The following is a 23,546-nucleotide window of genomic DNA, read 5'->3' on the forward strand; positions in this document are numbered from 1 at the left end:
TCAAGTATGACAAACTATGACTTTCCTTGTCATTTTGCTTTTGTGAAAGTAACTGTCACTTCCAGTTGGGACATCAAACTTCCTTCAAAATATATATTTTTTTTTTATGCAATATCTTTGTTATGTTACTTTAATGTTACAGTAAATAACAAAATGGTATCAGATCACTTATTTGAGATTATTTATTTAATAGGTAAAATTTTTGCCCCATCTATCACAGGCCTTGTCAGTTGAAATAAATGGAATGGAATAACCTTCTGTTAAGGCTTAAGTGCTGGGAGAAATTCATGTTAAAAGTTTAATGGAGTGAAACAACATTAGGAAAGGATTTAAAATAGTATTTAATTCCTTCAATATTTCATTTCAGGCCCAAGACTATCACTAATAATATCGGGCATCTGGTGAAGAGAGGCAGCTGACAAGTGCTGTCATCTTGTGGTCCCTAATCCTAACACTATATATTTATTGTCTGAGATAGTGAGTATTCTACGACTGATTTTCTTGAGTTTATGGAACAAGAAATCTGAGTTTCTGGGGGAAAAAAAACCCACTTGCCCATGCCAGAGATATACCCCCCCCCCCCAAAAAAAAGGCAATCTAAAACATCTCAGAAAATTACAGAGGATTCACACCACTTCCTACCACAACAGAAATATTAAAAATCTATAACAGGATGCTACTAAACCCAATTGAGCAATATGTATCTCTTCTACTCAAAAATGAAGCAGGTTTCTTGAAAAACAGAAGCATTATTCAACACATCCACTCCTTAGAAAGTTGCTAGAAGGATCAAGAGATAAAACCTTCCCTTAATCTTATACTTCATAGATTTCTCAAAAGCTTTTAATTCATTCAATAGACAAAAGATGTTCAAAATTCTCAGTTATTACAGCAAATCCTTGAAAATACTGAAAGCAGTAGCAGAACTGTATGAGAATTATCAAGCAAGAGTAATGGAGAGAGATGACTGAGAGCTTTCTTATTTCCAGTTGTTCTTCAGGGAGACTTTTTAGCATCATATCTTTTTATCCATCACCCTTGATTATGTATTCAGACTCACAGGAAATGGGTATGGAATAATTGTTGACGATTCAGCTGGACAAGTCTACACGTGCAGTCTGTTTTGCAGATGATAATGTACTGATTGACTCTAACATTCAGAGTGCCCAAAACCACCTTGATAATTTATGTAAAAATGCAGACTGATTGGGTTGGCAGCCAATTGCAGTAAAACTAAAGTCCTAAAGAACAGAATAGATGGAAATATTAGCTAAATGGCCACATTTTGAAAAAGTAAATGATTTTCAGTGCCTTGGTTCCTATATCAGTGCTCTGATACAGTGAAAAGAAAGCACAAAGCTCTTCGATTGCATAAAAGTCTAATATTTCGAAATCCAATCTAATCATTACAAATACCAAAACTCATCTATACAAAACCACCTGCTCAGTGAGCTTAATGTCATCCATAGCTTTGGGACAACATGCCTTTGAACAATACTAGGATATATATGGCAGGATCACATTCCTCATACTGTTCTTAAAGAAAGAAAGCGAAGATCCCTAATAAAGACAATTCAAAAAAACTGAGATGGTTGGAACACCAGCATAGATATGTCTTCATGTATGTTCAGTGCTCTTGCTGTATACAAACCAACTAATTGATGCAGAGGACGACCAAAAAAAAAAAAAAAAACAGTTTTGGCAATACATAAGCAAACTTCATTTTTTGAAAATGAGACGCGTGAGCTATCTGACATTTCCGTATCATTTGGCAAGACAGAACAGCTTGGTTCACTTTAATTCTAATAGACTATATCTCCATGAGTTTTTGTTATGATTATTTCTGTGTATATTTCCCTATTCATAAATGGAAAAAAAAAGAAGAAAAGAATGCAGTTAGCCTAGTGGCTGTGCGCTTTGCAACCATATGCCTGGGAAGGGGTGTCCTAGGTTCAGTTCCCATTGGTAACTTGAGGAGCTGAAGGATCTTCCTCAGCCATAGCCAAGTTAGCCAGTCTTGGGCCTGGACAGTAGGGTTTTCCCCAGTTTATCCTAGGGTTTTTCATCCCACAAAGCAGACAAACTGACCTTGAACTCAACACTACAGAACATAGGATACACTGGGACGTAGGGCTGACCACCTTATCCTGTGAATGGTGTTTGAGGTCTGATGATTAATAAACCCTCAACAACACCGTAAGGTAAAAGAGGGTATAATGAAGATGAACCACAGTGTGAAGATTTTTCTCAATGCCAAAGGAAGAAGGAATAAGGTTATCCTTGTTGTTGGTCTGTTTCAATGAGTGGGTAGCATATCCACTCTCCAGCCAATAGGCTGCAGGCTCAAATCCCACCATGGGCATGGATGTTGGTGATTTTCTTACTATCTTTGTATCGAATGGGCATCTGTGACCTTTCCACTTTTTCTAGAAGAAAGTACTCCCGAGACCTTATTAGGTATGGGAGTGACCATACAGCATCCACTAGACTTCAAATGTGAATAAATAACTTAACAGACATTGTATAAATGTATAAAAAAAGAGTATATATCCTTTGTATTGAGAACTTTCATTATGATAGTTATACTGCTAGAGATCATGATGGATTGTAGCTGAAAATGTTTCTTGCTGAAAATATAGATATTTTCATATTTCATCTATAAATGAACATTGAGTTAAAATATTGAATTTTATTTTCAGGGAGTATTTCATGGTATAGACAACTTCATTAATGAAGCTAACTACATGAGTATGATTGGCACTACTCCTGGTTGGGGTGGAAAAACATTTATTATTCAGGTAAGAATCTTCAAGATTTTGTAGTCTTGAAAAAAAAAAAAAAAAGAAAAGTAAGCTCAGTTTTAAGAAAAATTTTATATGATAATATAAAATAAGAACAGTAAAAGATTTCAGAAGACTATTAAAGAATATTATTTTTCTTATTCCAGCCTTCTAATAGAAAACTTAAGTCTATCAAGGATGACATTAACTCTCAGTTACTTTACCTCCCCCCCAACCGGCCACGACGTCTATAGACGTCCAGATAAATCTGGATATGAAGCTCTAAAACCCATTGAATAACATGGATAAGAAGTGCAATTTGGTGTCACTATTTCATCCACATTGGCCAGTAGGGAGGTTAAACAGGATTGAAGTACCTGGAATGAAAAACTAAATATCAATAGTTGTACAACAGACTGGCTAACTCTTGCAACAAATTCTTAAACACAAGGTTAAGAATTTATTCAAAGCAGGTTTGTGCTTCTTCACATTTATAACCCCCCCCCCCTTATATTCTTTTCCATTTTTTAAGTACATATGCAACAAAAATGTTATTAACATTGCTAATTACAAATTTTCACCATATCCTTGTATGTTACATGAATGACACATGTGTAAAGGATGAATGTAAAGTATTGGAAAAGTTAGTTAAATGTAAAATTCAGGTAGGTGGATAGGGATGCAATACTCTAAGTGGACATCCAGCTTTTTCTTCACATTTTATAATAAAGTGACAACAGAATTGGATAAAGGAAATGGCTATGCCATGATATTGCTGGACTATGCAAAGGCATCTGACAGAATACCACATGGAAAACTATTACAAAAGTTGGAGTAAATGGGAATAGATATGAAGCCAGTAGCATAGATAGGGGTGTGGCTGCAAAGAGACACCAGAGAGTAATATATGGTGGAGTGTAACCTTGAAGAATCAGGGTGACTAGTGGAGTACTTCTGGGTTCTCTACTAGGGCCACTACTATTTAATTTGTATATCAGTGATATAGATAAAGATTTAAGAGGGAATATTCAGTTGTTTGCTGATGATGCAAAACTGGGGAGAGCGATAGTTGATAATGGTGATGAATAGCCTACAGGATGATTTAAATAAATTGGCATTGTGGGAAAAGAATAATGATTGTTAATTTAATGTTGCAAAATGTAAGATTATGCACTTTGAGTTGAAAAGTGGCATACTGTGTATCATATTTACTGGATTGCAGGAAGTTGATGAGGCTAGAGACCTGGAGATAAAGGTAGATAGAGAGTTGAAGTTCAGAGGGCATATTGCAAAAGTTGGTAAAATAGCTTAAAGGATTACTCGAATGTTGAAAATATGCTATCAAATAAAGATAGTGAAGTTATTATCTCTTTATAAGGCCATGATTTGGCCACATCTTGACTACCATACACAGATTTGGTCACCTGGGTTTCTTTGGGTCCAAAAGGTGGTAGAGAAGATTCAGAAATGAGTGACTTAGCTGGTGACAGGCCTGTGGAATGCTTTCTATGAGGATAGGTTGAAGGTTTGTGGGTTACAAATTCTGATAAATAGGCTTAACCTGAAATCTGAACTCATGACTATTATTTTTTTCAGAAATAACATATGCTAAAATATTAATTATAAAAACTTTAATCGATACTTTCTTATAGTTTGCAACATTACATTGCCATTATCAGGGATTACAAAAAAAAAAAAAAAAAGATGTGTGCATGCTGGCACTAACACTGGGCAAATGAGGCTGAAAAAAGGCAATTTAGGACTCTAGCCAAAGTTGGGCTAGATTCCTAAATTGTACTCTTTAGTGGGCTAAAGATCTGAGAATTAATGCTTTCCAAATTTGGGCCGATCTCACTCACTTAAATTTGTTGAGGTTCGGAAAGTTTTTCAGGGGTGAGGCAAATTCCATCGAGGAACAGCCTTTCGTATTTATATTTGCTGCAGTGTAATAGAATGGGTGTCCAAAGCATGGTCAGCAGGTCCTGAGTGGTTATATTGGTGGAACTGGATGTAGTCCTTGTGTTCAGAAATTCTGATATTGGCTGTCCTGCCTGTTTGGCTATAGTAGAACAGTTTGCAGCTGCAAGGGACCTGGTAGGTCTAGGAATGTGGCTGGTCTTGTTTGAGTGGATAAGGAATGCCAATTTTCTATGAGGTTTGTAAGGTTGTATTATTTTTCAGATGTGCCCTGGATATATAGAATGGTGATAGATCTTGAGTAATCTCTGGGGAGGGTGTTGCGATTACAGGGATTTAATTTTATTTATTTTTTGATTTTTTGGGACTGTAGCCATTGGCTAAGAAAGTGTTGAGAACAAACACATCTATAGCTTCTCAACTTCTAAAAAAAACTAAGCATTATTTTCTGCTCAAGAAGCTGTTTTACATCCACCCAGCTACTAATCCTATACAAATCCCAAATCTGCCATCCTTAGAATACTGTTTACACATTTGGGATGATGAACCTAAAACCTCCTTAAAAATTCTTGATGTTGTAAGCAATTCGGCTCAGAGATGACCTGTTCCTCACAGGCTCACTTCAACTTTTTTCTCACAGACACAACGTTTCAGCTCTGTGTTTCTTCTACAGGTACTTCCATTGGCACTGCACTAGTGAATTGGCAAACATATTTCCTCCTCTTGCTATTAGGCTATTAAAACATGAGCAGCAGCTTTTCAACATCCCTTTCCAGTACAGTTGCAGAGTCCAAACCTAATTTTCCTCTTCCCGATTTATTCTATCTTCCTCATGATGTGTTTCCCAACAGTTTCAACCTACAGCTCTTTAAGAAGAATGTTAATTTCACAACCCTTACCTGCACCTTGCACGTGTCTCTGATGTGCTATTGGTTCTTGTACCTTTCATGTTTGGGATAAAAATAAATAAATAAATAAAAAGAAAAAAACTCTAGTCTTTCTCAGGATATTCTTTTGATCTACTTTTAGTACCACATTTCACCCATCTATCTACCTGTATATATAAATCCTAAATCTGCCCTTTCTTAGAATACTGTTCACCTATTTAGGATGGTAAACCTAAAAATTCTTGACGCTGTCCATTGGAGAGCAGTTTGGCTCAGATGATTTCTCTTTCACTGGCTCACATCAACCTCCATCTCATAGATGCAGTATTCCAACCCCTTTGTCTTTTCTGTAGGTACTTCCATGGTCGTTGCTCTACTGAACTGGTAACCATTATTCTTTTACTTGATGTTGAGTCTGTGAAAACAAGAGTCCAGCTTCTTTTTCTTTACTATTCCATTCACATCTATTGTTTGGAACAACTGTCTTCATGGAGTGTTAAACAGCAATTATTACCTCCAAATCTGCAAGAAAAATGTTAACTTTTTTCAAGCCCTCACCTGTTTCTCATACATACGAACCGATACGCTAAGTTCTCTCTCTCTCTCTCTCTCTCTCTCTCTTAGTATTCAAGGGCTGGGGATGATCATTCCTTTCTTCTTGTAGTTGGAGTCTGCAAGACTTATGCCCCATCCTTAAAAATCCTCTGCAGAGGATTTTGCAACCTCGCTATAGTACAGTATTTTGGCCAGCTGTGGTTTTGATTTGCATTTCCTCACCTCCAGGTAGAGTTAGGAAAACCCTTGAACCTCCTTGGTTGAGTGCTTCATCAGATGATCCATCAGTGTAGGCAACGACATGGTTTGGATTGTTTAAGTGGTGTATAGTGTCAAGTCCTTTTCTTTTATTTTCTTGCTGCGAATCCTTTTTTGAACAAGGTTCGAGGAGATTTAAATTTATCATTGTGTTTTTTGGTAGAATAGTGGAAAAGAATGGCTCTTTGCTTATTTCAATGGATAGGTGCTCTAGGTAAATCTCTTTTCTAATTTCATGATCACATTGTAACGTAGATGATCTCTTTAGTCTAGATTTCTTCTCCAGGCGTCAAAAGTCCTGAGTGAGATGTGATCCTGTTGGTGGCTCCTGATTCTGTTAGTGAATTTAACTATGGAGAGTTTTCTTCTGTCTTCTAGTATATGAAGCCCACACTCTTGTTGAGCTTTTAAATTATTTGTGGATGAGGCTGCACCTATGATAATTTTTGTTGCTCTTGATTGTACTCTGTTAAGTTTTTCATTTGAGCTAGTAGAAGGTGGAGTCCAGATTGATGAGGCATATTCCATAGTGGGTCATATGAGTGCCGTACATGTAGTTTTGAGTGTCTTCGGTTTTGCACCCCACTTTGTTCTACAAAACCTTTTGATGATATTGAGCTTTTTAAGAGCTTTATTAGATATATTTGTAATATGAGTTGTAAATCTCGTTCAGTATCTAGGGTTAGGCCTAAGTATTTTGGAGACTGTTTTTTCTATTTTGGTATTATATATTTTGATTTGAGGGTTGTAATTGTGTCTATTTTTTCTATCAGTGGGGAAGATGCTCAGTTTTGTTTTTTTTTCTGGATTTATTTGTAGTTTAAGTTCCTTTGCCCATCTTTCTAAGCCTTTAATTGAATTATTTAGGTTGTTGAGGATTACTGCTTGTGTGCCAGATTGCTATATCATCTGCATAGCATGCTATTTTTGTGTCATTTATTATGTGAGGATGGATATTGTTCATATATATGAGAAATAGGAGTGGGCTTAAAACAGAACCGTGTGGGACTCCAGCCCAAGTTCTATGCATGTTGGAATAAATTCCATTAACTTTTACTTGAAATTTTCTGATGCTGAACTACAGAGTAATCGGCATCAGAGGATGCTCACGTTATCTCATAATACTCAAATTCTGTTTTTCATGAATTATCAATTTTTATCAATCGGGAAAACATGCTACAATTGAAAAGTAAATTATTTAACCAAAAGATTAAAAAAATAATAATAACGTGAACATTTTCCTCTTACCAACACATGGCATTGATGTGCTGTGGATTCCAAATTTCTTTTGTGGGAGATTTATATATCATTCTCTTAATTTATTTCTTAATATTTGAAACATTCTGTATACTACAAACTTGCCTAATATAATTGTTTGAAATTTCCCTATTTTAAGATTGTTTTTAATAAATAAGAATACAGAAAATTTTAAAGTAGCACTAATATTATTTTTTATTATAAGACAGCAAAGTTTGTAATAAAAATTTCCACTACAATAAAGTTCTACAGATTCAACAATATTATTGCCTTATTTCTTTTTCTCGTGTGGGAGAAAAACAGTAAAATGTCACTCATAATTATATCAGATATTGGCAAAATAATAAGACAATAATCATTTGCAATTTCTTTTCAAAACTCAAAAAAAAAGAACATTGTGAATTCACCCAATGAAAAAGAAATTGCCACATATTTTTCTTCTTCTTCTGTTATCTGTTTTTTTTTTTGTAGTACAAACAGAAGAAATCACTGCTCATAACATGGGAGAATACAAGAGGGCAGAAATCTGTAAATTGATATTATTATGACTAATAGAGAAATCATGCCAGAAAAAATTTATTAATGTAAGAGTTCTAACATCAGCAGATATAGTGACATTTTCTTCTAGTTTAGATACGTGGCATTCTTGAAGTAACTAGACATTTGCTACTATTTTACACTAAAATGCAACCATGTCCCCCAAATGATTTATGTTTATAAGAGTTATCGACCTATTCAATCTGCAGATACCCCCCCCCCCCCAAAAATAATAAATGATTATGTAACACATATATGCCTTTTCTTTTAAATAATTCAAATCCTTTTTTTCAAGATAATTGTATCAAATGATTTATAATTTTTCGATAATAAAAGTGAATCTGATCATTATAAGTTAAGAAATTATTTTGACATAAATACTGTATCAGCCTGTAAATGAAATATCAGTATTTCTGTGTAATATGTCTGCTAATCAACAATTGAAAATGATAAAAGACATTCTTGATGTATTCTGCACTACAGCTTGAGGCACTTTAGTGTGACTTCTGGCTAAGTGTTGACTCTTTTCTTTCTCAATATCAGTGAGAGTAATCTAAGCCTTTAGCTATTCCTTCAGCTGAGAGGATTATTATTGAGTATTTCTAAGACGTAGATTATTTCAGAAATAGCAACCAGCAGCAGTAGAAGTGATAATATTTAGAATTTTTTTTAAGAAAAAGAAACAAAAATAACACTACTGATCTTTCTTTTGTGTGGTATGCATATGAACAGTTTTACATGGTGAAAATATATCGTAGTATTTCTAAAACTTAGAAGAATTTGTGTAGACTGCTGATTTTAGATTGCAAAGAAATACTACAGAATTAGAAGCTTCAATGGTACAACATTATTGTTTATTTCTTTTGTGAAAACGGGAAAAAGTAAACGATTTTGAATACTGCCTGTGAAAGCTTTCAAAACAGTTTGAAATTTAGAGTAGTTATGTAATTGAGTTCCAGGAGGGGGAGGAGGTGTAGAAAATCTTCAAAATGAGCATAAATTTTGAAACATTCCATATAGGATATCCTTGATAATATATTTTCAACATATCTACAGTGGCTACATACTGTATATTATAATATGCATCCTACAAAAAAAAAAAAAAATTGCTGCAATTTTAAGCAAAAGACGAAAGTGGGAGTTCCTGCTAAAATATCACTGGATGTAAATTTTTGATACTAAAAAAGACTCACAAATGGAAACTGAGTAATGCAGTTTAACATCATTTGTTGTTAATAACAACAAAAAAATTCATTTCTAAAACTGAAATGTGACAATCCATATAATGGTATTTTGCAAGGAAAGAAAGCAAAAGGTCATATTCATTCCAATAAATGTTATTTAAAAAATATAAATATTTGACATAATATTTTCAAAGCAAACAAACATTTGTAAATTCTCTAAAAAATAATTGCTTCTGTATTGTCAGTAAAGTGAAAGAACATAAAGTTGTCTTGTTCTGTTGCACTGATTTGAAGAATGAAAGAGCAAATTTACTACTACTAAACAGATGAATTGCAAAGGCTGATCTGTCATTTCAGGATTGATTATTTCATTTTGCACATGTGAAATTTGATTTTATTTTCAGGAAGAGAGATAATAAATAAATTGTGCAGCAAAGAAGGTCATCGAAGGACAGTAAAGTAAATTCCAAATAACACAGTACACATAAAGGTCACTCCACCACAGCTAATCCACCGGTGGCTCTAAAATCGCCATTAAGGGATTAACAGGGGGGGGGTAATTGCATGATAAAAAGTAGAATGCTGATGAAGTTTTGATTTATGAAAAATGCTGGGGCGGTCTGGCTATTTCATCCACCTCGGCTGGTAGAAAGATTAACCTAAAGAAAACAAAGTGCAAGATTATATCAAAAAAAAACAATAAATAAGAAACTAAACATAACTGTTAACCAAAAGAAAATTGAACAGGTTCAGTCTTTTATATATTTGGGACAAATGTTTACAGATGGAGGAAATTCGTTTAAAGAAATAAAAAGAAGAATAGAGATAGCAAGATAAGCCAGATTATTACATTGATGTGAAAACTGTTCTAACATCCAGAGACACTAACATAGACACAATAAAAAGATTAATGAAATGCTATATCTGGTCAAGCCTTCTCTACAACAGTGAAACTTGGACTCTAAATTAAAGAAGCAGAGAAAAAATTAGAAGTTTTCAAAATGTGCACCATCAGAAGAATGTTGAAAATATCATGGACAGAGAAAATGAAAAACGAAGATGTTTTAAAGAAAGTAAAAATGAAAAGAAAATCATCATCATCAAATTCCTGTCAAGTACCCTTAAGTGGTGCAGGATATGATAGTACTACATGAAAAAAATTACATCATTACTAACTTCCTATCTACAATTTTCCTCCAAATCAGTCTGTTACTTGTCAAGACTCCAACATTATCAGATCTTATATTTCTATCGTCTAAGGCACTTTGTACCATATCAATCCACCTATATCTTGGTCTTCCTCTTTTTTGCTGCCAACCTGGCAGAGAACACTTGTTTTGCTAATCTTTCATCACCCATTCTGTTTAAGTGATCATACCACCTGTGATTAGCTCTGCTAAGGCATTCCTGGATGCTGACAATGTCAAGTTCTTTCCTAATATCCTCGTTTTTAATATGATATTGCCATTGATACCATCTGTTCATGCCTCTAATTTTTCTCAGGACTCTCATATCTGTGGTCTCTAGTCTTTGGTCAAATGTTTTACTTCTGACTCAGATCCATAAATTAAAACTGGTTTGAACACTGTCTTCTATACAGCTAATTTAGTGTTCTGACTAATTTCTCTCTTATTCCATATGAATTTATTCAATTGACTTCACCATACCAGCTTTGCTGATTCTGTTGTCTATTTCTATATTTAATTTACCATCTTCGCTAAAAATCGTGCCCAAGTAGCTGAAATGTTTTACTTGTTCCACAGGCTCTCCATTCACAACACAGTTGACATTTTCAATGATTCTGCCTATTTTCATTGTCTTTGTCTTTTTATTGCTGATCTTCATACCATATCTATTACAACAGTTATTCAATTTAGTCAGAGAATCTTTCAGACTTGTAGTGGATTTATTTAGAAGTATAACATCATCCGCATAAAGCAAAGAGCTGATATATTAACATCTCCAATTTTGATATCATGTTTAATACCACTTTCCTTCATAATGTGATCCATATAGATAATGAATAACAGAGGGGATAATGTACATCCTTGTCTCACACCAGATTTAACATTAAACCATTTTCCTGTACTTCCTTCAATTCTAACTGCTGACTTACAACTCAAATAAAAACTAAGTATTGCTTGATATAATGTCCTATTGACACCATATAACTGTAGCATATTGAATAGCTTCTCTCTTGGCACCTTGTCATATGCCTTTACCAAATCAACAAAACTTAAATACAGATCTTTGTTATATTCCCATGCTTTCTCGACTATTTGTCGTAAAGTGAAGATCTGATCCTGACAGCCTCTATTTGGTCTGAATCCAGCTTGTTCTTCACCCAGCTTTTCTTCCACAATTCTTCTCAATCGTTTCTCAAATATACTTGCATAGATCTTGCCAGGAACACTTAATAGGGATATACCTCTGTAATTCTCACATTGAGTTTTATTTCCCTTTTTATATATGGATACTATGAAAGCTTTACTCTAATCATCGGGAATTCGTCACAGTTTTTCAAAGTAATTACTCCATACTTCCAGGATATCTTTTTCTTCTGTTTTCATGTCACCTTTATCATCTCTAACTCCTTTTACAGCACTCTTTCTTCCATTACTAAGCTTCTTCAATAACCTCCAGAATATTTTGCCACCTTTTTGATATTTATTTTCTATATTCTTACCAAAGTCCTCCTATGACTTTTGTTTAGCTAGTTTTACACAGTGTTTAGCATTCTTGCATTTGTCTGTATTCTTTAAGAGCATAATCTGACTTATTTGCCAGGAAAACTTTTGATATGCTTTCTTCTTTTCCTTTACTGCCTCTTTAACTTCCTGTGTCCACCATGGCATTCTGATTTTTCTATCCTTGCAGACAATCTCACCACATGCCTCTCTGGCTGAATCATCAAGGTTTTCTTCAAGGCTTGCCACTGAATCTCCAAGGTTTGGTTCCTGTTCTCAAACTCTTTCATTTGTTCTTCAATAATCTTTGTGTATTTTAGTCTACAGTTCACATCTGAGAGCTGCTCAACTTTTATTCGCTATAAAACTTTCTTACATGTTATTCTTTTCAGTAAGAAATTCAATTTTATCCTGCTCAAGACTAAATAGTGATCACTTCCAATTTCAAATCCTCTGTACACTCTGGTGTCCTGCACCAGGGAGAAAACATCACTATCAACAGTAACATAGTCAATGAGACTTTTCTTATTCCTAGCCTCTTCTCTCCATGTGAATTTGTGCACATTTTTATGTTTGAACATGGTGTTAGTAATAACCAGTTCATGTCCTGAGCAGAAATCCAACAGATATTTGCCATTATTATTATTAGCTTTGCTCTTTTCTCCAAATTTTCCCAAAATATTTTTGTATGACTGACAATCATTTCATACTTTGCTATTTAGATCCCCAACAAGGACCAACTTTTCCTATTTCATTGTGTCAGTTGCTTTTTCTAAAGCCTCAAAAAATTCCTCCACTTCTACTTTAGTAGACCTTTTATGAGACCATAGGCACAAATAAGTGTCATTGTCCAATTCCCCATTCTGATATTAGCCCACATCACTCTACTTGAGACTACCTGCCATTCAAGAAGATTAGCCTCGTATTTTGTGTTGAATACTATGACTACTCCTTCTTTTCCTTGATTGTTATTGCCTGAATATAACATTTTGTATTTATTGCTCAGAAAGATCTCACCAGTTTTTGTCTTTTTTGTTTCAATCACCCCTGTTATGTCGATCTGGTACTTATCTAATTCCTCAGCTAGCTCCATTTCTTTACCATTCAGGCTTCTTATGTTGATAGTACCGATCTTTAATTCTGGTAATGTTGAGTTGGGGTGTGTTTTCAGATTTTTTCCAGTAGCTGACTTTTCGCTGTTCGCCCTGTTTCCCTTTCGAAAACAACGGGGGCATTTAACCGGGCGACGCCCCAGCTGGCAAGAAATTTTGTCATGTTTCTGTACCATCCCTGTATAACTGAGAGGAGACCTCCACATAGCCTTTAAAGGAATGAGGAGAACTGACCAGGGCTTCTGACCTAATGCCCAATCCTCATCTTCTCGTGGTGCACCCTGTTGGGTATCTATTTGGATACTGAACGAACGAGGATGGGCTGGCAATTTGGGATTTAGCCGACTAAATTGTATTCTTATTGGTTAAACCAAAAATAAAAAATGATGATGATGATGAAAAGAACATTAATGAAAATAATTAAAGAACGAAAATTTAAATATTTTGGACATCTAACTAGACAAGAAGGCATTCAGAAATTAATATTAGAAGGGAAACTGGATGGGAAAAGAAGGAGAGGTAGACCCAGGAAAATGTAGTTTGAAGACATTAAGGACTGGACTGGCTTGAATTACCATAAATGTTCCAGAGCAGCAAAAGAAAGAAAAGTTTTGTGACAGGACTCTTCTGATTGATGCCAAAATATTACATAGATGTTGCCAACCTCCTTCTAGGGGAATGACACTTGAAGAAGAAGACCATCTCCAAAAGATAAAATTCCATCTATCATGTTACTTGGAGTCTGTTCAGTCCCATGCAACTGCAGATTATTCTACTTTTGGACAAAGACTGATCTGTTTCTATATGCCTTTCTGAACATCAGTCTTACATTTCTCTAAGAAATGGAAAAAATCTGGTCTAGAAGAACATGAGATTAAAATGAGTGAACAAGCTACTATAAGATTGTGCTCCCTAATTTACCGTTATTGCGAGTGTTTTTCCATTGAAATTAACCATCAAACGGAAACCGGGTGCCGAGCAGCGGAATACTTCAGTACAACCTGTAAGTACTTTTAGTGTATTAAACCAGCTATCCTTCCAATTCAAAATCAGCCATGTGTAAGCGCACACGATGCTACCGTACGCAGCAAAGATGGCGGCATTAAAAGCCAACGGCGAACGAACACCACATGTCTTGCCGGCACAGTGCCGTCGATCACCACCGACAATCCAATTTCATGCCACAGCTACAAAATCGGTGTCACAGACAAAAAATGGGCATATTCTATGAGTTCTGTTGCCACTGGCTGCACGCTTCCTGCACGAAAATTGACGAAGCTGCACATAAGCTACTTACTGAACTTAACCAGCTGTTCTTCTGTTCGCTATGCCTTCCTTTAGTAAAACAACTTCTGAACATAGGCAAACGTGTCGAAAATCTCAACCAGCCCATCAATGCTTTAAATGAAACTTTCATCAACAAAATATGTCCAGTCGAAGCTAGGTTAGATCAAATCGAAAACCAGCGCAACGCAGGCTCCACTCCGCCAGTGAAAGAACTTTGCGATCTAATTGCATCAACGGTAAACGACTTGATGGAGGCTGAAGACAAAAAAACTCAATGGCATCATTCTGAACTTCCCGACGGAAAACGGAAAATTACTACAAGAGGACATCAAGAAACTAGCCGAAGAATGCAACATTGATTCCGAGAATATCATCAGGTGCCATCATTTCGGGCCTATAAATAAAATGATGGACAGTACAAACTTTCTGCGCCTAGTAAAAGTGACTTGTGACACTCCGACAAGCACATCAAAAATAATAACAGCAATCAACAACAAGTTCAAAGACACCTGCCCCCAATTGCGCATACGTGCACAACCAGACTTATCATTTGCACAAAGAGAATGAAGATGCCAGCTTCGAAGACAACTCGAAGAAAAACATCAAAATGGTGACAACAGTTGGACCATCAACTACAGACGAGATAAACTGGTGAAAAAAACCAAGTGATGCCACTAGCAGCCACCATGGAGACCAGCTGGCAAGCACCGCATAGGAAATGTGCAAGACCCATGCAGTCCAACAAATGTCCCACAAAACCCTACACATCCATTTCACCAACATCCGTGACCTAAACTCAAACCTGAATAGTCCACTACCACCTACAGTCTACCAAACCCCACCTACACTTCCTGGTAGAAACCCAAATCTCACCTCTTATCCACTTATCCCAACCTCCCAAACTACTCACTCTTCAACAACTTTTGCCCCAAGGGTGGTGTCTGTGCATACATCCGCTCAGACATACCTTGCCAGAGAGCACCTAACCTAGAATCACCCAACTTTGACCTTCTTTGGTTGAAAATATCCCTTCTGCACTCAGTTCAATTCATCTGTTGCCTCTATCACTCCCCCAATGCAACCAACTACCCTGTGCTCTTTAATTTCCTCTCCCTAAAAGTCGACTTTCTCCAATCCCACTTTCCCAACAGCAAAATCATCCTTCTAGGAGATTTTAACATCCACAACACTAGTTGGCTTTCCTCCTCCAGTTGTACAGATCTTGCAGACAGAGATGCAGAAACATTTGCCATCACCAACGACCTTACACAACTTGTCCAGATGCAAACCAGAATATCAAATAACCCAAACCACACCCCAAACACCCTAAATCTCTTCCTCACCAATGACCCCTCCAAATACACAGTGAAAGTAGTGATCCCCCTAGGCAATTCTGACCACAACCTAGTGCTCATCTCCCCCATGCAACAACGTTTACACAGACACTCCCATACAACAGTAGTTTGGTACTATAACAGTGCTAAGTGGGACAGCCTCCGCAACTTCTATACTGCATTCCCATGGTTGGACTATTGTTTCCGGCCTTCCAACCCAAACATATGCACTGAGCTTATTACCAAAGTAATCCTCACCGGCATGAATATGTACATTCCACACAACACTCTAAACTGCCATTCCGTAACGAAACCCTGGTTCTCCAAAAGATGTGCCAAGGCTGTAGAGATGAAACAGCAGACATACCACAACCGACTGAAATCAAGAACCTCATCCTCCCTCAAAGCTTACACCGAAGCCTGTAATAGATGCAAAAAAAACAATCAACACTTCCAAAACAGAGTTTGAAAGAGCAAAAAGCAGGAAACTAGCAGCCTGTCCAAACGGCAACCGAGCCTTTTGGTCTCTTGCCAAAGCAGTTGGCTGCAACTTCTGTCCAGCACTATTCCCACCCCTATCACACCCTGATGGCTCTACTGCCTCATCACCCACATAAAAAACCAATCTTCTGGTCTCATACTTTGCTTCAAATGCATGCATAACTGATGATGATAAATGTCCCCCGACCGTTCCAGACACACAACATACAATGCCCCCTATATCCTTTTTCCAGGATGAAATCGGAAAAATACTCTCCCAAGTAGACACAAAAAAGTCTCCTGGCCCCGATGGCATTCCCTCAATTGTTCTGAAAAATTGTGCTCCAGAACTGACCCCCTCTCCTATGTCACCTATATATACTCTCCTACTCCACAGGAATCTATCTTGCAAACTGGAAATTGGCCTATATTCAGCTTATTCCCAAGAAGAGTGACAAGTCACTGCCATCCAGTTACCGCCTATCTCGCTTACCTCAGTCCTGTCAAAGGTAATGGAAAAAATCATCAATTCCCACCTCCTACACTATCTTGAAGACACTCACCAAATAAATGACCGTCAGTATGGATTCTGCCACTGTCGATCAACATGAGATCTACTCACGTCACCCACCTCTGGACAAATGCTATGGAGAGGTTTGGCGACTCTCAAGTGGTTGCACTAGATATCTCCAAAGTCTTTGACCAGGTCTGGCACAAAGGCCTACTAGGCAAACTACCATCATTCGGTCTGACACAGGACTTCTGTAGGTGGATTACTAGTTTTCTGTCTGGACACACAGTGTGTGTGATGGTGGACGGCTCCCTATCCTCACACCACTCAATTAATGCTGGGGACCCACAGGGTTCTGTCCTCTCACCAACCCTGTTCCTGCTGTACATCAACGACTTACTGCAATTGACCTGCAACCCAATACACAGTTTTGCAGATGACAGCACACTACACTCCTCGCTTGCATTTGATAAGCCTTATCCTACACAACTCACTTCATCCTACAGAACATCAACCATCACCACCCTCAACACCTTATCCGAACCCCATCCTGCAATGGGGTTCGGATAACCTCATAAATTTCAATGGCAACAAAACCAAGTTCTGTACTTTTTCCCAGTATCCTTTTCGACGATACCCAAATTTCCAGGCAGGTTGAGATCTCTCTCTCTCCTCGGAATCACCCTCACATCAAACCTCTCCTGGCACAAACATATCTCAAACATTGCATCCTCAGCCTAAAAAAAAAACTAGGATTTCTCTTCCGCTCAAGACGTTACTTCACCCACAGCTATCCGGCCTGCCCTTCCACCACATTAGGCAGGATGGTCGAGAGTCTACTGTATCTCTTTAAGAAAAGTTCCAAAGTATTTCAACATCACTCAGATCTCAACCTTAACAATGGACTTCTCCATACCAAATATCTGGAAATTATCAATCATAACAAATATCAATATCGATAATAAACAGACTGCTAGATTTGTTAACATCTGGGTTGCAAAACATAAAAACTCTCTGATGCTAACCTAGTTGGATGAGAAGTTAGCAAAGATATAATAAACGAGTTGAAATGTATAAATAAAAAGCAGGTTGTCAAATATCAATATCCTCATACAAGTCTCTTTTGCCACAGAACAATCTTTTCCCACCTGTTCACAGTCTCATGTCCTTTGGCACTACAAGGGTGCTGACTGGGACCTCCGTGACTTCTATTCCGCCTTCCTATGGTCTGACTACTGCTTCAGTTTTTCTGATCCAAACACCTGCTCACACCGAATAACAGAAATCATCCCCACAGGAATGAAGGCTTTCATTCCTTATTCCACTCCAAATTATCAGCCACCATCCAAGCCTTGGTTCTCAGAAAAGTGTGTCAATACTGTAAAAGGAAAAACCTCTGATTACCATGAATGTCTCAAGATCAAAACTCCAGCTGCCCACTCTGCCTACACTGCAGCTTGCAACCATTGTAAAAGAATCATCACCAAGTCTAAGTCAGACTTTGAAAGGGCCAAATGCTGCAAACTCACTTACTACCCAAATGGCAGCTGCACCTTCTGGTCTCCTGCCAAGGCCATTAGGCACAACTTCTGTCCACCCAGGTTTCCACCACTCTCACATCTGGATGGTACTGTAGTTACCTCACCTAAAGACAAGGCCAACTTACTGGCATTACTCTTCTCTTCAAATTCCTGGCCAAAGATCCCTCCACACTACCAAGAACAGCTCCTTTCATGTTGCCCATAGTCTTCCGACAAAAAGAAATCCGAAGAATCCTCATTAAACCTGAACACAGACAAGGCATCTGGTCCAATGATATCCCACCTATTGTGTTAAGAGACTATGCTCTGGAACTAACACCTATCGTGTATTGCCTTTTCAATCTCTCCTGTTCACCTGGCATCTACCCTACAACATGGAAGCAGGTCCAGCCCATCCCAAAGAAAGGTGATAAAAGTCAACCAATGAACTACCGTTCAATGCTCTCACTTATGTTCTCTCTAAAATTATGGAGAAGATTATCAACAACGAATTCTTAAACCACCTAGAGTCATCAACTAATCAGTGACCAGCAGCATGGATTCTACAACTTGCAGTCTAAAGCTGATCTTCTTGCTTTCACCACCCACTTGTGGGCTCAAGCCATGGAGAAATTTAGAGAAACTCACATAGGTCTTGTGTCCTTTTGTGTGTGGATGAGATATAAAAATCATAAATAAATAAAATTAAAAAATGGAAATTATTATTAAGGACTAGACTGTTTAAATTTATAAGTTTGTATACACATATGCTTCATTTTTTTTTTTTTAATCACATGCACACACACTTTAATTGATCCTAATAGTATCGTTTTTTACCTAGCTGTCTTGCAACTGTATATAACAAGCGATTCCTCTATATGTTGTTGTTTAATTTTTTAATTTCCAACTGTTTTATACTGACAGTTGTCTTAGCCTTCTTTGGACAGACTAGTAGATTTGTTAATATCTGGGTTGCAAAACATAAAAACTCTCTGATGCTAACCTAGTTGGATGAGAAGTTAGCACAGATATAATAAATGAGTTGAAATGTATAAATAAAGAGCAGATTGTCAAATACCTGATATATTCAGACATACTTCTTCAGCCTGGTTGGTTGAGTGGTTAACATATCTGCTCTCTAACAAAGAGGTTGCAGGTTTTAATCTCATCTTGAGCATGGATATATGCTTGTCTTTAAGTGGAAGATGAATTTCATAGCCCAGTGTAAGGCCATTATCCTGCTTATTGGAGTCCTGAAGTGGCTTGAAAAAGTTCCATGGTTGGTCTCTAGAGCAGGATTTCTGAGCAAGTGAAAAATTGAATAAAATATACAGACACAATATAAAAAAATTAATGAAACATGGGGGGAAAAAATCCTTAACCTGCCCATGGTACCAATGTTCTATAGACATATAACCATTCATGGGTGGAAGTTACATAAAAACCATTCATGATCTTCTGCATGGCAAGTCAGCTCAGGCAGACCATGCCGTGGATGCCTCTTCACTTTGTATTAACTGGAAGAAGAGAGCTGTGCTGCACAGAAGTCACTCACTATAGATTTGAGAGGCTGTTTTTAGAATTAACATCAGCTTGAAACACTTCCATAATCTCTAATAAGTGTGGATTCATAAATTTGCTTTGGAGTCAGTCATTCTAAGACATTTAGCTTGACTTCTCTGAATTAACTTCAATTTTATCCAGTCTTGTTTGGACGTTTAGTTCCTTTTCAGTTACATTTTGGTCTGTTTCTGCAACAATCTGCACTGTGTCTGTCACTTACCACAGTTGTAATTTGGACTCTGAAAATGTTGGTTTGAAATCCAGCAAAATAATAATATTAACTTAGTAAATTATGTATTTATTTTGTTCTTCTGGTGGAAATTTATATTGGTTACCACATTATAAACAACCATCAACATCTAACAGCTTGTCATTACATTTACATTATGATAGAAAATTAATATATGGCACAATGAGAGAACTTTTAAAAACACATAAATTTATACCATTAAAAATGAATGATAAATCAGGCAATTTGGATGATAAAAATTAAAAAAAAAAAAAAATTCTGAAATTTGAGTGGATTACTTCAGACAAGCAAGTTGGAGCAATGGGTTGGTAACCCATTTCCAGAAAACTACTACTTATTATGGAACCTAAAAAGAAAAAGCCTCAAACTGGACAGATGAAATGGGTACAACTCAAGAAACGACTACTAGATTATGTTTTTGGGAAATGGAATACAAGAACATTATACAAGGTAGGTTCCAAAAGTTTCCACTGACATACAAAATTCATGCCAATTTTAAAATGCCATGAGTGACAGATAGCACCATCTATAGGGAGTTTAGTGTACCAGTTTCAACTCTCTTCCTGTGTCATTCAGTTGGAGGCACTTGTTTGACAAATATGTGGCATGATAAGTGGCTGTAAATGTTAAAAATTGAGTACTGCGCTGTGATAAAGTTTTTCACCAAAGAAGGGCTTTCTTCAAGTGCAATCAAACAGCGATTGAATGGTGTTTATGGGGAAGCTTCTTCATATTCCACTGTGAAGGAATGGGCTAAACAGTTTTGCCTAGGATGAGAGAGAGAGCATCGAAGATGATTCTCGTAATGGTCGGCCTGTGGACATTATGACTGAGGCAAATATCTCACATTGAGTAGGAACTGCTCAGTGTCAGACAGCTGAAGCTCAAAGAAATCTCAGCAAGGTTGGGACTTTCTATAGCTTCATATGACGAAGGTCATTGCAAGGGGTGGGTACCCTGACTTCTCTCTTCAGTTCAGGAGGAGAACCATGAGTCCTCCTCCTGAACTGAAGGGAATGTGCTGGAATCCATTGTCATCAGGGATGAAACCATGGTCATTTATTATGATCCTCTTTCCAAAAGGGAGTCCTTTTGGAAAGAGGATCACCCAAAGGATTGATGCAAGCCACTTTTGGGGTTGCTGGAAATTCTCTTAATTGACTTCAAGGAAAGGAATACCACCATGAATGCAGAATATTATGCTTTACTCCTGCACTAACTGCCCAATGTCATAAAGGAGAAGAGATGAGGAATGCTGAGTCATGGTGTTCGCCTGCAGTCCATGAGGTTATTGTTGTGAAGGACTGAATTCCAGGAGATTAAATCACGTACTGCCTAGATCTAGCATCCAGTGACTACTACCTCTTCTTGAAACCGAAGGTAGTAGACCTTGGAGGAAGAAAGTTTGTAGGTGACAGTGAGGTGAAAGATGCAGATTTAGGCCATTTTACAAACAAAAGTATAGATTATTATTTTAAGGACATAGAAATGTTAATTCAAAGATTATTAAAGATTAAAGAAATGTTAATTCAAAAGTGTGTTGAAGTAAAGGGAGATTATGTTGAAAAGTGACACAGTTCTTTTCTTTCTACCTCCTCTACAAGTTCAGAAACTCATGGAACCACCCTTGTATATAAGATATTAGAACTTAAAGCACTGATATCAAAAATCCATTAATACAAATTAAAATTAGTGGCAGTACAAGAAACAAGATGAATTTGAACAGAAATCCGAAATTTTACAATTTTGGGAAAGAATCAGAAAAACATGAATTTGGAGTAGATAGAGATGTTAAAAAAAATGTTTTAGACTTTAGACCTCTGAATGAAAAATTATGTTCAATAAGATTCAGAAAATATTTTAATTTATGGATTATAAATGCTCATGTGCCAACAGAAGAAAAGGAAGATATAGAAAAATGGGATTTCTTCCTCAAAATAGACAAGTTGTATGTATCAGCACCATCTAATAACACATAAAAATGGTTATTGAGAATTGCAGTGCCAAGATTGGACAGGAAGATATTTATCAAAGAACAATTTGGAAAAAAAGTTTTCCAGTGGTTCCATTTTGCTATAAATAATCAATGGACCCTCAACACCCCAAGGTAAAAGAGGGTATAAGGAAGATGATAATGATGATGATAAAAATATGGTTATATCCTCTTCATGTTTTCTTTAGAAAGACATCCATAAAATGGGCCTGGATATTCCCAGATGGTACAATATTTAATCAAATGGATTATGTTCTTATAAATGATCAGCATGAAGTATTATTGCCAGCAAAGGTTGGTCAATTGGTAGAACCTCTTGTCGTCCTATCTTGCTAATTGATCCATTTATGTTGGTTAGTTGGATCTATTATTTCTTTAAATTCATTTTTATTTTGTTAGATGGTGATTGATACTGATCCGAATATAAGGAAATTTATATTATCCTGCGTCACCCTATATTCAGATTAGTCTATATAATACAGAGGAATCAATCATCAACTAACTTTCGCAATCTCACTTTATACAGGCTGAGGTTAATATTATCATTTGAGGCTTCCACAAGGTTTGAATAAGTTTTATGAGCGGTGCAATGAAGAAAAATCAGGCAAACAACAAATGAATTCAATAAAATAAACATTTAATACAGGGTTATAGAACATGTACATTTAAGCATAATTTTCTAAACAAGATAATCTAATTGAACAATATTCAAAATATCTCTGAGACACTATTAGCCACTCAGTTTGGTTTAAAGATTAAAGTTAAATTTACAGATCTTATTCTTCAACGCTTAAATACTATTGTTCACAACTTGTCTCTATTCAATGAGATAACTCAATTCTTTTATATATCAACTTAGTTCAAATACTCATAACAAACATAATACATTAGGCATCAAACATTCAGCTGTCAATTCTATATTCTTCCAAATAATTGAAAATGGTTCACACAGTTCAATGTTCCAGAATTTTTACAGTAATTATTCTTAAAGTAGAATTTTCTAATTCTCTCTTAGTCAGCAAACACTTAATTTTATTATGAGGCAGTTATCATTTCAAGGGGGAAATACTTTAAAGCTCCATACTTCGACTATTTTTAGTAGAACGGCACAGTTAATGTTAAGATATATCAGATGGAGCTAACTCTTATTTCTTCACGCTGAAATATAAAAAAAATAGACTGCTCTTACCGGGTTACACCCTTTACACATTGGATTCACTATAGGCACACTTAAAACTGTAGTTAACTATTACTTTGAAGTAACACTATTCAAAAGAAATCTTCACTATAATAACTGAAATATTAAACATAGAACTTCACAAGTCTTGACGCACTCGTTTTAGGTAATCTACTTATTCCTTATTTTCATATATGCATTAAATTCAGCTTTGCACTATTCTTCCTCAGAATAATTGGAATTCATCATGATTTTAG

At 36.4% G+C, this 23,546-nt stretch overlaps 1 protein-coding gene across 2 annotated transcripts in view; it reads left to right on the forward strand.

Moving 5' to 3' along the window:
- Positions 1–23,546, forward strand: part of LOC150104424 (glutamate dehydrogenase, mitochondrial-like) — a 214,610-nt gene that overhangs the window by 70,304 nt on the left and 120,760 nt on the right. For both annotated transcript variants that reach the window (XR_016548701.1, XM_090397011.1), the window contains exon 4: positions 2,700–2,798. Coding sequence is in view for 1 of the 2 variants with exons in the window: in XM_090397011.1 (XP_090253137.1) it covers positions 2,700–2,798 (99 nt within the window). In the remaining variant the exon portion in view is untranslated. The remainder of the gene's footprint in view (positions 1–2,699; positions 2,799–23,546) is intronic.

The sequence above is a fragment of the Typopeltis vanoorti genome, chromosome 8, assembly GCF_054136105.1.
Source record: "Typopeltis vanoorti isolate ZY-2024b chromosome 8, IOZ_Tvanoo_1.0, whole genome shotgun sequence".
In the NCBI taxonomy this organism is placed as follows: Eukaryota; Metazoa; Arthropoda; class Arachnida; order Uropygi; family Thelyphonidae; genus Typopeltis; species Typopeltis vanoorti.